Below are 18,385 nucleotides of genomic sequence, written 5' to 3' on the forward strand. Positions count from 1 at the left end.
GGGAAGTTCTCTGCTATAATTTGCTCCAATATACCTTCTGCTCCTCTCTTTTTTCTTCTTCTGGGATCCCAATTATTCTAATGTTGTTTCACTTTATGGTATCACTTATCTCTCGAATTCTCCCCTCGTGATCCAGTAGTTGTTTATCTCTCTTTTTCTCAGTTTCTTTATTCTCCATTATTTGGTCTTCTATATCACTAATTCTGTCTTCTGCCTCATTTATCCAAGCAGTTAGAGCCTCCACTTTTTATTACACCTCATTAATAGCCTTTTTGATTTCAACTTGGTTAGATTTTAGTTCTTTTATTTCTCCAGAAGGGATTCTCTAGTATCTTCTATGCTTTTTTCAAGCCCAGCTAGTATCTTTGTAATCGTCATTCTGAACTCTAGTTCTGACATCTTACTAATGTCTGTATTGATTAGGTTCCTGGAAGTCAGTACTACCTCTTGTTCTTTTTTTTTGAGGTGAGTTTTTCTGTCTTGTCATTTTGTCCAGAGGAGAATAGATGAATGAGAGAACAAAATGCTAACAGGATAACAACGACCCCAGTAAAATATACACTAAACAAATCAGAAGACACCTTCCAGAAAGTGGTTGCTTTTCTGTTCACAGAGTTGCTGCTATTCTTTTCTTCGATCTCCTGTTAAGTTTGTTGGTGTTCTGGATGGTTTGATAACTATCTAGCTGAGTTCCTGGGACCAGATGAAATTTAGATCTCCTACTCCTCCACCATCTTGCTCTCACCCTTCCAAGATCTTGGCAGCTGGGAAGTGAAAGGCAGAGGGAGGGAGCATGGGGCAGGAGCGCTGCCTGGGCGTGTGTCCACTGGGATGGCCGCCTGAGGGACCCACGAACCTCGTTTTTATGTTTTCTATCTCTTTGTTAAGTGTCTCACTGATGTCTCCACTTTTTTCTAAAGTCCAGTGAATGTCTTAATGATCATTACTTTAAGTTCTCTATCAGGCATATTACTCATATCTGTTTCACTTAGCTCTCTTGCTGTCCTTTTCTCCTGTTCTTTCATTTGGGACACAGTCCTATGTCTTCTCATTTTATCTAACACTCTGTCTCTGTGTGTTAGGGACATCAGCTACATTTCCTGCTCTTAAAAGTAATGACCTTCTAAAGAAGAGTGCCTTGCATTGCAATTTCCTCTGTTCAGTATAACCTAGCACTTTAGCTAAAACTATATATGTTGCTTGCACCCAGCTGTTGTGTCCTGGCTGCTTTTTCTTTCAGCCCAGTGTCTTTAGAGGCTCTCTTTGCCTGTTGTGGGTAGTGTCTGGTCCCCAACCCGGGTGGGGTGCACAATTTTAACAAGGTGCACCTTGGGCTTCCACAGGACCCACCACTGCCACCACCGCCACTGGGATAGAGGCTCTGGAAAACACGTGGGTCAGGAGAGGCGATGATGGCAAGGTTTGCAGCAGTCTTCTGCTGGGCAGTACCCACAGAGGCTGGACTGAGGCAAGGGTTACTGGGGGGGAGGGCAGGGCTTGGTGTAAGCCAGCTAGGTAGTGAATGTGGGTGCTGTGCTTGTTCCTGCAGGTGGCCATGTGTTTATGCTGGGGGGTGGAAAGGCAGATGGCACCTGCCAGCTTCTTTGTTCCTGGAGAAGTCCCTCCATGAACATTGCCTCTTTGGGACATGTTCTGAGATGCATTAGATAGCTTCTTTTGGTGTGCCCCCAGTATTTTGCAAACTGTTGCTTCTATGCTGTAACTCCACAGGGTGTTTGTTGTGCTGTCTAGGAGCAGGGACTCAGCTGCTTATCGCCCTCTGGGCTCTCCCAGAGCTGAGCCCTCTGATTTTTAAAATTTCAGTCTTTAAGTCACACTGGTTGTTAGAACTCACTAAATTCAGCCTCTCTAGTTTTGTAAGCCAAATGTTATGGGGATTCCTCTTCCTCTGTGGGCTCCTTGGTGTGATGTTTTGTTTCTTACCCTTTTCCACACCTGGAACTCCCTTCCCCCACCTTGTGAATAGCCACAGTTTCACTCCCCACCATGTGTCTGCCCTTCCTACTCTCTTCCATATGGCCTCTTCCTGACCTTTGGTTGTGGAGTTTGTTATGCCAGTCTTCAGTCATTTTCTGTGTTATTTACACCGATGTGAGTATTATCTAGTTTTATCTGTGGGATGAGGTGAGCTTAGGGTCCTCTTACTCTGCCATCTTGGCCCCTTGATTTTGCTTCACTAGACTCAAACATAGTTGAGAGAAACAAAAAAACTGCTTGACTTTAAAAAATATTTAAGGGAATATTTAAAATGTGCTGTTATTTTTCAAAAGTGGGAAATTTAAACATTTTTTGAGGAGTAAACACTTCATAAATGCTGTTAATATATTTTTGTTATGAGAAATGGAAGCAATAGAAAAATATTCTATCATAAATGTCATGAAATCCCCTTTTTCTTTCTATTTCATTGGTGTGCAACATGTAATATGAGTTTCAAATTAAGATGTTTAGTCATTGGAGCTTTAAAATCATTCTCCTCAAAGCAACAACCCCTGAACATAGCACAGAATCATATAATCATAATGCCTCATCCACATCTCGCCAATCCCTCTATTCTGAATTTTCAGTAAAATGATTTAGTTATTTGAACACCAGCTGGTAGCCTATCCTCTATACTGCAAGTAATAGAAAGATTTATAGGTTACTCGTGTTGCCTTTTTTCACTGTACTTAGGAAGACAGGATGTTACTTTACATTTTAATCACTTCGTAATCATTGATTGTGACAAATATGTTTGTCTGAATTGAAGAAGGAATGTCCAAAAGAGAGACATCAGAGATTAATTTTAGTTAAAAGTACATTTCCAGCTGAAAGCTAAAATATAGACACTAACTTAGTATGAAATTGATAGATGTATGTGTGTGTGTGTGTATGTGTTGCATATGTTTGTGTTTCTTCAGTTGTAGAGAAATTCTAGAGAAAGTAGGCAAGGCTACCTTACCTAGATGAAAGAGAGTTTGCAAATTTAACACAAGTTTGGTATATAAAAGGGCTTTTAGACATTTTATGCTATTCCCTCCCTCCCCAGAGTAGAAAGTAATCACAGGGAATGCAGGAACATCTGGTCCTAAAGGTAAGTCAGGTCAGAGAAGAATTTCAAAATGGAGAAGGAAGTAGGTAAACAAGGGTGACTATCATAGGGTCAATGTCTTTTCATATGCCTTTCTTTTTATGTGTGAGCCCCTACTTATGGGTAGTTTCACTCCCTCCACAGTTCATATTATATTCTAAATTTGACATCATACAGGAATGAAAAGGATTTTTACTTGATTGGGTCTCAAAGGAAAAGAATTTCAGTCATAAAATACAGAATACGTGGATTTAGAACATTTAAAAAAGCATGATACAAAGATTTCTGTTACTAGCCAAGATGGAGGGTAAATTTAGAGAGATGAGATTTACTTTCCTGTCTAAATAACAAAAAACTGAATGAAATATGTGAAAGAACAGTTTTCAAGACATTCAACATTAAGCAATGACGGGTAGTGATTCCCTTCACTATATAAACAAAGGAGATGAGATCTATTATTTCTCCAGCTTATTGGCTGCAGATTTCCCAGACCACAAGGGAGAGAGAACCTAGACAAAGCCTGTGGTTTCCCTGAGTTGAGAAGATAAAGCAGGGAAGTGGGAAGGCCAACCAAGCCAGAGTTCATAGGAAGAGTGTCACAGAGGAATGAGTTATGCAGAAAGAGGGAGAAAAATCACTGGAGATTGGCAGAGTCCTCTATGTGTTTTCAGCTCTGACTGATCAGTTTATGAGGGTGAAGAAACTACTTGAGGCTGGAGAAAGAACCACCAGAAAGGATTAGAGGGAATAAAACCCAGGGCTTACAGAAGACATCAGCCAATGTGGGAAACCCATAATTCTGGAATCAGGGTAGAGTTCTCAGAAGTGTTTTTTGTCTCAGTAGTAGCAAAATCAACCCTAAACTAAATGCTGCTCTGGTTCCTTCTAACAACACTCATAAGCAAGACCTTACTGTTTCTAAGTAACCTAACAGCACTCCAGAATAAAGCTCAAGAATATTTACAGAAATGCAAAAATATACAGCATCCAACAAGATAAAATTCATAATGTCTAGCATCCAATAAAAAATTATCAGCATGCAAAGAAGCAAGGTATTATCCATATGAAGGTGAAAAATAATCTATTAAACCAACCCAGATTTGGCACAGAGGACAGAATTAGTAAACCAGGACAGTAAACAATTACTATAATTACACCCCCTATTTCAATAAGCTGGAATAAATATTGTGCATGTTAAGTAAAGACAAAAAAATTGTTAAAAAGCCTAAATTGGACTTCCAGGGATGAAATCTACAGCGTGTGAAATGAAAAATTTAATAGGTGGGATTCATGATAGATTAGACATTGCAGAAGTGATTACTGAACTTGAAGACACAGCGATTGAAACTATGCAAATGAAACACAGAAAAATTACTGAAAAAGCCCCATAGAGCATTAGTGTTTAATACTTCTTGCAGTGCAGGTCTATGGGAGGTAAGATGAATCCTTTCAGTTTTTGCCTGCTTCCAAGTGTGTTTATTTTGACTTCATTTTTATTTTTTATTTACTCGACAGAAAGAGACACAGAGAGAGAGGGAACACAAGCAGGGGGAGTGGGAGAGGGAGAAGCAGGCTTCCCGCTAAGCAAGGAGCCCGATGTGGGGCTTGATCCCAGGACCCTGGGATCATGACCTGAGCCGAAGGCAGATGCTTAACGGCTGAGTCACCGAGGCGCCCCTTGACTTCATTTTTAAAGAACATTTTTCCTGGATATACAATTCTAGATTAACAGTTTTTCTTTTTTCTCTAAGAACTTTAAGATGCCATTCCATTGCTCACCCCCTTCATTTTTATTTCTATTAAGAGGTCAGCCATCACTCTCATCATTGTTCATTGTATGCAATATTTCCTTTCTTCCTCTGATTTTGGGGTTTATCTTCTTTAGATTTCAGCAGTATGATTATGATAAGCCAAGGTGTGGTTTTCTTTGTATTTACTTTTCTTGGGTTTCTCTGAACTTCTCAGGTGCATATGCTGACATCCTCCATCAATTTTGGAAAATTGTCACTCATTACCTCTTCTGATATTACTTCTCTGCTTTTGTTGTTGTTTTGTTGTGGGACTCCAGATACACAAATGTTAGCCTATTTGATATTGTTTCACAGTTATTGGATGTTCTTATCACCCTTCTTTTAAAAATGTTTTTGTGTTTTAAATTGGGTAATTTCAATTTCAATTTTCAATCCAAATTCACTGATTCATGCGATATGTTCAGTATGGTAATGAGCCCATCTGCCTTCCACAGATCCTGGTTGTCTGCATCTCAAAGGATGTGTCTCAGCATTCTTGCCTCTACCCCAGCCCAAATCAGTCACTGCATGGTACTCACTGAAGACCCCAAGTACCTAAGGAGTTCAGTTCATTTCTCCTTTGCTGCCTCCAGACTACAATAAACTCCCTATGCTTACACTTCAGAGGAGAGTCCCTTTCAGCTTTCCTGCCCCTCTCCAAATATAGGTTATTACTGCCTCTTACTCAGTGTTGGGCCGGGAGAACTTATAGAACTTGTCCCAGTTCTCCTTTCCTGCCCTCAGTGTTCATGAGGTCCTGTACACTGTACCTCGGAGGAGCAGATCTCTCTCAGCATTCCTGCCCCTCTTCCACTGAAGTTAGGTGCCTGCTGCCTTGTATCACTGTAAAGCCCTAGTGTTTGAAAGTTTCTCTTAATTCTTAGCCTAGCCCCAGTATTTCTCATGACCACTCTGTAGGCCCATGAGAAAATGTTGGTAGGTGGGCATGCTCTATGTCCTGAGGATTCTCAACCAACATGACAGCCCACACAAGTTTTGTTAGAAGTTCAGCAGTTTTCTTCTTAACTATTTCTCTGACAGCTTTCTCCTTTTCCACTGCTTCACCAAGGATGAAAGAAACTGTTGGGTCTCTTCACTGTAGAGAGGTTTGTAACTTTCTAGATTTTATTCATTAGATATTTTCCCCCCGTATTTAACTCTCTGATGAATTTTTAATAAACTATGATTTCATTGGTTATCTGGCTTGTTATTGTTAAGATAGGAATGGCATTCTTTTGTAATTTTCTACATTCTAAGCAGAAGCTGACACCTGGCATTTACATATATGTGATTATTTTCCCTTCATATATATATATATATATATATATATAAATAGTTTTGGCAAAAGTTATTGTTATTCCTCTTTCAGAATTTCTTAAAATCATTCATCATAGTCCTTTGAATACGCTCAGTGATAGAAAACCTTTATCTCTAAAAATCATAGCTGCTCTAAAATAAAAATGACATTAAAAATTAAGTTTGGGGGCGCCTGGGTGGCTCAGATGGTTAAGCGTCTGCCTTCGGCTCAGGTCATGATCCCAGGGTCCTGGGATCGAGTCCCACATCGGGCTCCCTGCTCCCTGGGAGCTTGCTTCTCCCTCTGCCTCTCTCTCTCTCTCTGTCTCTCATGAATAAATAAATAAAATCCTTAAAAAAAATTAAGTTTGTAAATAATGCTAATAATGAAATTTAGCAATGGTTTAGTAAAAACAATGTAATTATAAAATAATTAGACTGACTTTCTTATGTCTCTTTTAAACAACTTTGAAGACAGTTTTATACAAGTAGTTCAAAACTGGTTTTGAGTGATAATAGCATCATTGAAATATGAAAACTGTTTCTAATGATGGCTGCTTAATTATAGAATACTAATTTAAACCAAGAATTGAGGAACATGTAATTTTTAAATTCACTTTTATTGCTCATATATCTAGCCTTGAACCTGTTTTTAAAATTACTTTGAAATATTTCAAACTTTAGTTCTTCTTATACTCTGAATAATACAATTCAATAGATAACATATAGCTTACAATTTTATGGTTTTCTTTTTAAATACAAAAATAGGTTAATTTTAGGTTTACTTGAAAACATATCATAACACATTTTTAGTTTGTTTACAACTAATTTCAATGAAGTGTTTCAAGGGGAAGATAGATACACTTCATTCATGAAAACAAAAGTGGAAATGGAGTACCACAGAAAAGTACTCATTTATGGGATCAGATGTGGCCACAGTTCCCAGCAGAGGGCAGCACTCTACGGGAAATCACAGGTCGCTAGGGCAATGCTTCTGAACTTTTGCCTCAAGTGGCAGAGCCTTGTCAAACTGTTGAGAAACATTTATGGGATTTTATTTGTTGAATTTTAAACAGTTATGAAATTATGAAACACTTACTTTGAGGCTGAATATTCTAAGTGCTTATTTGATTTTTTTTCCTGTCACATACCAAAATTTAAGGACATGTAATAATAATGACTTGTAAATTTACTGACTTCTGTGTAAAATACAGTTTCTTTTAATTGTTGAAAATGACTTCTACAATGAATCATGGAAGACTACATCAAAAACTAATGGTGTACTGTATGGTGACTAACATAACATAATAAAATTAAATTAAATTAAAAAAAGAAAATGACTTCTTTTGAAGTTCATTGGCATCTTCATGTTATGAAAATTGCAGGATTTATTGCACAAAACCATGTTCACAGCATTTTTACATTTTATGATTTTATGAATGCCTATTATGTCCCCAGTAAGGTGTTCACTTTTTTCTTCTTCTACACTGTTTTTCTAAGATTTTTATTCTTATGCAAGATTTTTCATCTATCAGTTTCCAGTCCAAAAAATGTATTATTTTTGAGCATTTTAACTAATTAATTAATTAATTTGAGAGAAAGAGTGAGAGAGAGAGAGAGAACAAGCAGTGGGGAGTGGGAGCAGGAGAGGAAGAAGCAGGCTTCCTACTGAGCAGGGAGCCTGATGCGGGGCTCGATCCCAGGTCCCCAGGACCATGACCTGGGCCAAAGGCAGATGCTTAAAGACTGAGCCACCCAGGTGCCCCTATTTTTGAGCATTTTCTAAGTGTAAGCTCCTTTGCAAATGCTTTTGCTCCTGACTTATTTTAGTTATCTTTTTTTCTCCTGTAGTTCAATTATATATGTGTTGACACTTGCTCAGATACAGCAAGAAGAGGTCGGTGCCCTTCAACAGCATCCTGCAGTCATGTCTTCTACATTAATGCCTAACCTAACTTCTTCCTTTCATTTCTTTTCCTTTTTTATTATAAAATATACATTTATTTATAGACGGGTCTATAAAATATATTTGTACTGTTTAATGTACAATAACAAAATAAAACAAATGGTAGTGTAACCCAAGTCAAAAAATAGAACTTTGGCAGCTTCCAAGCACACCCACTTAGTTTTTGGCTTCCTCCCCAATTATAATCCTATCCCTCCACCCTGGAGGTATCTACTGTTCTGGCTTTGTGATAATCATACCTTTCTCTTTATGCTTATACAACCTATATATACATCCTTAAACAATGGTCTGATTTTGCCTGTTTTGAATTTAATATGAATAGAATCATACTGTTGGAATTTTTTTTCTTATTTTAAACTTTTAATTTGCATATTAAAAATTGTGCATTCCAATAATTAAAATCTTTGAACAAAAAAATGGCACTCTGATTAAACTGCATTTTACAGTTTGCAGGACACCTTGGACCAACTTGGTTTTTACTCTAGATTTCACTGTCGAACCCCCCAGCTTCTTCCTTCACCAACATGCAAGTTCTTTTCCTTCCCTGACAGCCAGCCAGGCAAATGGGAGGCAGGCTCGGCATTTACTGTTGGTAGTTCTGATTCTTTGATGAGAAAAGGGCAGCAGTCATTTAAACTTGATCCAACCTCTTTTCATCTTAAAAGTTAAACAGCTAAAAGAAGTAGACTAAGTAAAATAAGAAGGCAGTACTTGTGGAATGTACAGTGCATGTTGGTGGTGCACACATCGTTATGATTTGCCTGTTTGCTTCTCCTCTTCAGTCATTTCTTTTGAAGACAGTGGATTTTTCTCTTGCTTTTCTATCTTCTTTAATTTCAACTTATCGAATTTCTCAACCTCAGCCTTTTGGGGTTTGTCAGACATGATTGCAGAGGAAGCAGAGTGAGGTACTCCAGAGAGCGGACTCCAATCTGCACGGTGGCCGCCTCCAAGTGCCCTATTGGAATTATTTTTATCCTTCTTCTTTTGATCAATATTGTGTTTGCAATGCCATCCATACTATAGCATTTGGCTATATCATTTTCTCAGTGATATACTGTTTCATTGTATGAATATTTCACAACTCATTTATGCAACCGTAAGTGGACATTCAGGTTGTTTGCAGTTTTTGGTTACTGTAAATAACTCCTGCAAATATTCTTACACACCTATGCTGGTGCGTATGTTTACATGTTTTTAGGGTAGGTACTGGCATACTTTATTATTTCTCTGGTGCAACATGTCTTGGGTTTTGATATTCAAACTTTAGAATATAGGTATCTTTGTAATACACTTGTCAGCTGATGTTTTGCATGAAAATGCAGTACTACAAATGCAGTACTACATTTTCAAGAAAACTCTGTGTGTGTGTTGGGGTTGTGTGTTGTGGGGGAAGTCTTGAATTATAGTTTAAGTAGAATTGTTAAGTGTTAATGTTTTGAAAGGTGCAGTCAGAATCAGCAAAGGGCATTGTGATGGTTAATTTTACATGTCAACTTGGCTGGAGGTGGATGCCCAGATATTTGGTTAAACATTATTTGTGCATCTGTGAGGATATTTCTGGATGAGATTAACTTTGAATAGAGTGAATTAAACAGATTGCCCTCTACAATGTGGGTGAGCCTCATCTAACTCACTGCTGGTCTCAAAAGGACAAAAGGCTGAGTAAAGGAGTATTTGCTTTTTCTGCCTATCTTCTAGGTGGAACATTGGTCTTCTCCTGTCTTCAGACTTGGGCTTGGACTAGAACTATACCATTGGCTTTCCTGGGTTGTCAGCATATTCCTGGGTCTGGACAGCAGATCTCAGGACTTCTCAGTCTCCATAATCATGTGAGCCAACTTCTTACAATGAATCGTAAGTCATACATATATCCAGTTGATTGTGTTTCTTTAGAGAACCCAGACTAATACAGCATGTTGCTGTATACAAAGCAATTGTTTGAAATGAGCATATTAATCATTTAATGAACATTTCAGTCATTTTACATCTTAACATGACAGCTTGTCACATATGTATAGGTGTTTACTGTGAATTAGTTATGTTTTAGGAAATTGGTTGAGGTTCTGAGTTGACATATAAAATGTTATGTTTTCTTATTTAAAATATTGATAAGTAGACTCTAAATTAGCATTTATTTTTTAAATGTCTAATTTATAAAAACAGATTTCTGATTTTAAGTGGAGAATACCTCAAGTGGGAAATGCTATACCTAAAATGGAAATGCTAGGTCAGAGATTGTGTGTATCTTCACCTTGGCTAGATAATGCCAAATTGTATTCCAAAAATATGGTACAAATATTCCCACCAGGTGTCTGGGAATTCTCTTGCTTATATCCTCACAGAGAAGGTAACCAAATATCCCAATTTTTAAGGAAATGGACTGTTTTACAGAAAAATTCCAGTTATAAAAAGAAAGAAAATATATAGAAGAAAATATAGAATTAGGAAAGAATAATTTCACAGACCCGAATGATATTATAGATTAAGGGAAGGATTATTAATTGGTGTCAAAAATCATTAAGTAAGTGGTTAATGGGAAACTTGGTTAATTGCTAAAAGAAAATCTCTATTGTTATTTTTTAATAGCAAGGGGAAAACTTATCTGTTCAGTGGAGGGGAAAACAAAGTAACTTAGTATAAGAATCAATCAATTGTAGCATCACTATTGGTTGTTAATCAAATAATATGTGCCTTTTGATATAATGCCACATGAAGTTACACACCATCGCCTATGAATTATTCTAGGCAACAATATTTAAATTGGATTTATTAAGGCTCTAATATGATGTGCAATTTACAAGAAATGTAGAATATAGACAAACAAGTTAAATGAGAGCATAGCAATGAAATTAGACAAATTCAGGGATATTCTGTGGGAGGTAAATGGGCTGGATTCTTTAAAAAGTTACTATTGTGAAAAAGACATTGTGGTTGATTATGAGAAACTAAGGGATATAGAAACCAGAGACAAATGATCCTACATTTGATATTTGAATGGACAAACCACCTGTGTGCAATATTTGGGGATTAAATGGGGAATTTTGAAAATACTCTCAATATCAGAGGAGATAAAATGTACTAAAAGAGAAAATAGAGATCATTTACTAAAAAAAGTAGGCTGAGGAAAAATATGTGCAATATGATTTTATACTGAGGTACTGAGGTGAAACTGCAAAGGGATGTGTGTGAGTGTGTGAGTGTGTGTGTGTGTGTGTGTGTAAAGACCTGGAGATATAGAATTAAGATAATTAGTAGTGGTGGTCTCTGGTGGTGAAGGATTGATTTAATTCTGTTTTTCTAATTTTCTACAATGCACATATGCTGCTTTTGTAATAATAATTTTTAAAAGACACAACGTAGATAAGAGAGGGATAGTCCAAGATGATAGAGGAGTAGGAGACGTTAGTTAAGTCTGGTCTCAGGAATTCAACTAGATAGCTATCAGATCATTCTGAACACCTGCAAACTCAACCAGAGATCTAAGAAAAGAATAGTGGCAACTCTACAAATAGAAAAGCAACCACTTTCTGCAAGGTAGGTGGTGTTGAGAAGTGAATCTGAGGTAATATATGGGAAGAAACCATGGGAGGAGGGAGCCTCCGTAAGCTGGCTATCTGCAAGTGATATAGCAGTGGAGCACAAACCAGAACTTTTAGAAGTCTGCTCCAGTGAGGGACATCCCTGCGCCTGAGTGGTGCCCAGGTGGTGAAGCAGGGTGGAATCCTAGATGGGACAGTGTGGTCTCAGGATCCTTGGGGCACAGGAAGACTGGGGGTGCCTGAGTGCGGCAGAGGTCCCAGGCATCAGAGCGGGGAAGCCAGCTGCAATCAGTGAGCCCAGGAGTGGGCTCTCAGCTTGGGGTTGCCATATACCGTGAACCATGGTAGGGTAGTTGACCCTTCCCTAAGCAGGGGCCCAGGAAACGGCAGAACCATGACCAGACCCCTCTTCCTCCCCTGGGGGGAGCAGGGCCAGTGCATGCTGCAGGAGTTTGCAAGGTTTGGAGACACAAAACAGGGTCACGTGCCTGAGATAGAAATGCTCGGTCACAGGCTGGGTGAGCATGGAGTGTGGATGGAGACCAGGGAGACAGGAGTGATTGACTGCTTTTCCCTGAGAGTGCATTGAGGAGGAGTGGGGCCCCAAGCTTTCAGCTCTGGGGCTGGAGAGTGGGAGGCCACCATTTTCATTCTTATCCTCTAAAGTGGTGCAGAAAGCCTTCAGGGAACAAAAGCCACATATAGCAATCAGGAGCATCTTACTTAGCCTGGCCCCTGGCAGGGGCAATGCAATTATGCCCAGGGCAAATACACTTGAGAATCAGTGCAGCAGGCCCCTTCCGCAGATCAGCAAGAACATCCTGCTAAGACCAAGTTTACCGACCACAGAGAACTGCAAAACTCCAGTGCTATGTGAAAATAATATATAGAATTCATGGCTTTCTCCTCATGATTCTTCAGTTGTTCAATTTTAATTTTTTTTCTCTTTCCTTTTTCAACCAATTTCTTATTTTATCAATCTTTTTAAAAATCTTTTTTAATTTTCAATTTTACAGTTACATTCTATCCTTTCATTGTATTTAATTTTAGTTTTGTATATATATATATATACACACACACACGTTTTTCTTTCTTTACAATTTTGGGATGCAGTTTCTTCTAACAAACAAACCAAAATACACCCACAATCTAGTGTATGGCTCTGTTCTCTTCACCTGTCTGATCATATTCTCTCTCTCTCTCTTTTTTTTCTTCTTCTTTTTTTAATTAAGGTCTTTAAATTTTCATCTTTACAGTTACATTCTGTCCTTTCATTGTCTTTAATTTTATTTTTTTACATGTTTTTCTTTCTTTACAATTTTGAGATGTACTTTCTTCTAACAAACCTACCAGAATACTCAGGGTATAGTGTATTGCTCTGTTCTGTTCACCTGTCTAATTCCTTCTTATTTTCTTTTCGTCTTTTAATTTTCATTTTTCCAGTTACCTCCTATCCTTCCATTGTATTCAATTTTATTTTTGTACATATGTAAGTTTTTCTTCACATTTTTGGGGTCTAGTTTCCTAATAAACAGACCAGAATACACACAGGATCCTGTGTATTGCTCTGTTCTGTTCACCTGATTATATTATATTATATATTTATTTATTGGTTTCAGGTCTCTTCTGATTTGATTTGTGTATATTTCTCTGGGGTCCTTGTTGCCATTTTAGTATTTTGTTCTCTTGTTCATCTATTCTTCTCTGGACAGAATGACAAGATGGAAAAACTCACCTCAAAAAAGAGAACAAGAGGCAGTACTGACTGCCACGGACCTAATCAGTATGGATATAAATAAGATGTCAGAACTAGAGTTCAGAATAAGAATTATAAGATACTAGCTGGGCTTGAAAAAAGCATAGAAGACACTAGAGAATCCCTTTCTGGAGAAATAAAAGAACTAACATCTAATCAAGTAGAATAAAAAAGCCTATTAATGAGCTGCAATAAATAGTGGAGGCTCTAACTGCTAGAATAAATTTAGAGATATAGAAGACAAAATGATGGAGAATAAAGAAGCTGAGAAAAAGAGAGAGAAACAACTACTGGATCACGAGGGGGAAAATTTGAGACATAAGTGATACCATAAAGCAAAACAATATTGGAATAATTGGGATCCCAGAAGAAGAAGAAAGAGAGAGAGGGGCCGAAGGTATATTGGAGCAAATTATAACTCAGAACGTTCCTAATCTGGGGAAGGAAACAGGCATTCAAGTCCAGGAGGCACAGAGAACCCCCTTCAAAATCAATAAAAATAGGTCAACCCTCAAGTGAAACTTGCAAATCTCAGAGACAAGAGAAAATCCTGAAAGCAGCTTGGGACAAGCTGGGGTTATGGGACATAACCTATAAGGGTAGAAACATCAGACTGGCAGCAGACCTATCCACAAAGACCTGGCAGACCAGAAAGTACTGGTGTTATACATCCAGGTGCTAAGTGAGAAAAATATGCAGCCAAGAATACTTTATCCAGCAAGGATGTCATTTCAAAATAGAAGGAGAGATAAAAAGCTTCCAGGGCAAACAAACTAAAATATTTTGTTATCATTAAACCAGCTCTGCAAGAAATATTAAAGGGGATCCTTTAAGTAAAGAGAAAGCCCAAAAGTAACATAGACCAGAAAGGAACAGAGACAATAAACAGAAACAGTGACTTTACAGGTAATAAAATGGTACTAAATTCATATCTTTCAATAGTTACCCTGAATGTAAATGGACTAAATGCCCCAATCAAAAGACACAGGCTATCAGATTGGATAAAAAAACAAGACCCATCAATATGCTGTCTGCAAGAGACTCATTTTAGACCCAAAGACACTTCCAGATTGAAAGTCAGGGGGTGGAGAATAATTTATCATGCTAATGGACCTCAAAAGAAAGCTAGGGTAGCAATCCCTATATCAGAAAAATTAGATTTTAAACCAAAGAGTGTAATAAAAGATGAGGAAGGACACTATATCATAAAGGGTCTATCCAACAAGATCTAACAACTGTAAATATTTATGCCCCTAACATGGGAGCAGCCAATTATGTAAACCAATTAATAACAAAATTAAAGAAACACAATAATAATACAGTAATCACAGGGGACTTTAACAGCCCACTCACTGCAATGGACAGATCTTCTAAGCAGAAGAAGGAAACCAGGGCTTTGAATGACACACTGGGCCAGATGGACTTCACAGATATATTCAGAGCATTCCATCCTAAAGCAACAGAATACACATTCTTCTCAAGTGCACGTGGAACATTCTCCAGAGTAGATCACATCCTTGGTCACAAATCAGGTCTCAACAAGTACCAAAAGATTGGGATCATTCCCTGCATATTTTCAGACCACAGTGCTTTGAAACTGGAACTCAATCACAAGAGGAAATTTGGAAATAACTCCAATACAAGGAGGCTAAAGAGCATCCTACTAAAGAATGAATGGGTCAACCAGGAAATTAAAGAAGAATTTAAAAATTCATGGAAACAAATGAAAATGAAAACACAACTGCTCAAAACCTTTGGGATGCAGCAAAGACAGTCCTAAGAGGGAAGTATATAGCAATACAAGCAATACAAACCTTTCTCAAGAAACAACAAAGGCCTCAAATACCTAATTTTACACCTAAAGGAGCTGGGAAAAGAAGAGCAAATAAAGCCTGAACCCAGCAGGAGAGGAGAAATAGTAAAGATTAGAACAGAAATCAATGAAATAGAAACAAACAAACAAACAAAAAACAGTAGAACAGATCAATGAAACTAGGAGCTGGTTCTTTGACAGGATTAATAAGATTAATTATTAATTAATTTGATTAATAACTGGCCAGTCTCCCTGGTCAGACTTATCAAAAAGAAAAGAGAAAGGACCCAAATAAATAAAATCATGAATGAAAGAAGAGAGATCACAACCAACATCAAAGAGATATAATTATGAGAACATATTATGAGCAACTATATGCCAACAAATTAGGCAATCTGGAAGAAATGGATGCATCCCTAGGGAGGTATAAACTACCAAAAGTGAAACAGGAAGAAAAAAACCTGAACAGACCCATAACCAGCAAGGAAATTGAAGCAGTAATCAAAAATCTCCCAACAAATAAAAGCTCAGATCCTGATGGCTTTCTAGGGGAATTCTACCAAACATTTAAAGAAGAATTAATACCTATTCATCTGAAGCTACTTCAAAAAAATATAAATGGAAGGAAAACTTCCAAACTCGTTCTATGAGGCCAGCATTACCTTGATCCCAAAACCAAAGACCCCACCAAAAAGGAGAATTATGGACCAATATCTCTGATGAACATGGATGCAAAAATTCTCACCAAGATACTACCCAGTAAGATCCAAAAGTACATTAAAAAGATTATTCACCATAATCAAGTGGGATTTATTCCTGGGCTGCAAGGGTGGTTTAACATTCACAGATCAATCAGTGTAATACAGTACAACCATATGATCCTCTCAATAGATGCAGAAAAAGCATTTGACAAAGTACAGCATTCTTTCTTGATTAAAACTCTTCACAGTGTAGGGATAGAGGGAGCAAAACTCAGTATCATAAAAGCCGTATATGAAAAGCCTGTGGCGAATATCATTCTCAGTGGGGAAAAACTGAGAGCTTTTCCCCTAAGGTCAGGAACATGGCAGGGATGTCCACTCTTACCACTGCTTTTCAACATAGTACTAGAAGTCCTAGCCTCAGCAAAAAGAAATAAAAGGCATCTGAATTGGCAAAGAAGTCAAACTCTCACTCTTCGCAGATGACATGATACTCTATGTGGAAAACCCAAAAGACTCCACCCTAAAATTGCTGGAACTCATACAGGAATTCAGCAAAGTGACAGGATATAAAATCAATGCACAGAAATCAGTACCATTTCTATACACTAACAATGAGACAAAAGAAAGAGAAATTAAGGATTCGATCCCATTTACAATTGCACCCAAAACCGTAAGATACCTAGGAATAAACCTAACCAAAGAGGCAAAGAATCTGTACTCAGAAAACTATAGAACACTCATGAAAGAAATTGAGGAAGACACAAAGAAATGGAAAAACATAATGGGCGGAGCATGGTTGCTAGGTTGGTTCCTGTGGAGCTAAGTGGGCTGGGAGAGGCCTGTGAGAGTATTGAGTGTGGGGGAAAAGATGGCGGAGGATTAGGGGACCCTATTCCAACCGGCCCCCAGAACTGAGCTGGATATCTACCAGACCACTCTGAACACCCACAAAATCAGCCTGAGATGTAAGAAGACAGATCTGGATCTCTACAAACAGAATATCACAGGAGGTTGGTTTCGAGGTACGAAGTGGGGAGATGTGATTCCACGGGCAAATATTGGAGGATAAACGGAAGGGGGAGGGAGCCGAGCAATGGGGATCCTACACCACCGGTGAGTGATAGCCTCCCGCACTGGGGACGGGGCACAGACTCATAGACCAGTAGCGGCAGGGAAAGGACTTTAGGGCAGCCCCCCAGATGGAAACCCGGAGCGGGGCTGCATGTGCAAACTGGACATTTTAGGGGGCTGGCAGTTTTAGAAGCACAAAGAGCAGAGATGGGCCCGACCTGGAGGTGAGGACTGCAAGCACTGCTGAGGGGCGTACAACCCAGGACACTGCAGTTTATAATAGCACAGACAGAAACAGAGATAGTGTGGCCTGGAGAGCTCACTGAAGAACAGATTTCGATCTCTCTGCTCTGAGGCAGAGGATTGGAAATGATCTCTTCTGCTCTGACTCTCAGAAGAGACGTGGAAAGCCTCCAGGGGAAGCTGCCAGAGAACAAAAGCCCCCCAAAAACGTTTTTCGCTGAGCCCATCCCCCGCCACAGGGGGCAGGGCAACTCTGTCCAAACAGGGTTGCCTGAGTAACAGTGCAGCAGGCCCCTCCCCCAGGAGACAGGCTGGGAGAACAAGAGGCCAGCAACCCTAAAGTCTCTAGAAAACAGGTGCATCTTGCTTGGGTTGTGGTCAATAATTCGGACTCTATATATTCCCTCAACCACCCCTCAACAGAATGACTAGGAGGAGGAACCCCCAAAATAGGAAGACTCAGATTATGACTTATGTCATAGATTTACAAATGGATTCAGATATAACCAAGATGTTGGAAATGGAATTCAGGCTAGCAATTGTTGAAGACAATAGCGAGAATGGAGAAATCAATTAATGGCAACATAGAGTCTCTAAGGGCAGAAATGAAAGCTGAATTGGCAGAACTTAAAAATGCTATCAATGAGATCCAATCTAATCTAGATAATCTAACAGCTAGGGTTAAGCAAGGCAGAAGAACGAATTAGTGACCTGAAAGACCATTTAATAGATAAAAAGGGAAAAGAGGAGGCCAGGGAAAAACAACTCAGAATCCATGAAAATAGAATCAGAGAAGTAAGTGACACCATGAAACGTTCCAATGTCAGAATTATTGGAATCCCTGAGGGGGTGGAGAGAGAGGACTAGAAGATATATTTGAGCAAATTGTAGTTGAGAACTTCCCTAATCTGGGGAATGAAACAAGCATTCATGTCTTAGAGGCAGAGAGGACCCCTCTCAAATCAAGGAAAACAGGCCAACACCCTGGCATGTAATAGTAAAACTCGCAAATCTTAGAACCAAGGAAACCATCTTCAGGGCAGTTAGGGGGAAGAGATTCCTTATGTACAGAGGGAGGAATATCAGAATAACATCAGACCTATCCACAGAGACCTG

General features: G+C 38.7%; 1 protein-coding gene across 1 annotated transcript in view; it reads left to right on the forward strand.

The window, feature by feature from the left end:
* Positions 1-18,385, forward strand: part of FBXO4 (F-box protein 4) — an 89,333-nt gene that overhangs the window by 33,808 nt on the left and 37,140 nt on the right. Inside the window, exon 6 of the mRNA XM_081826076.1 lies at positions 9,842-9,997. Coding sequence (XP_081682202.1) covers positions 9,842-9,997 — 156 coding nt within the window. The remainder of the gene's footprint in view (positions 1-9,841; positions 9,998-18,385) is intronic.

This window comes from Leptonychotes weddellii, chromosome 7 (genome assembly GCF_054177405.1).
Source record: "Leptonychotes weddellii isolate Sample4059 chromosome 7, ASM5417740v2, whole genome shotgun sequence".
NCBI lineage: Eukaryota > Metazoa > Chordata > Mammalia > Carnivora > Phocidae > Leptonychotes > Leptonychotes weddellii.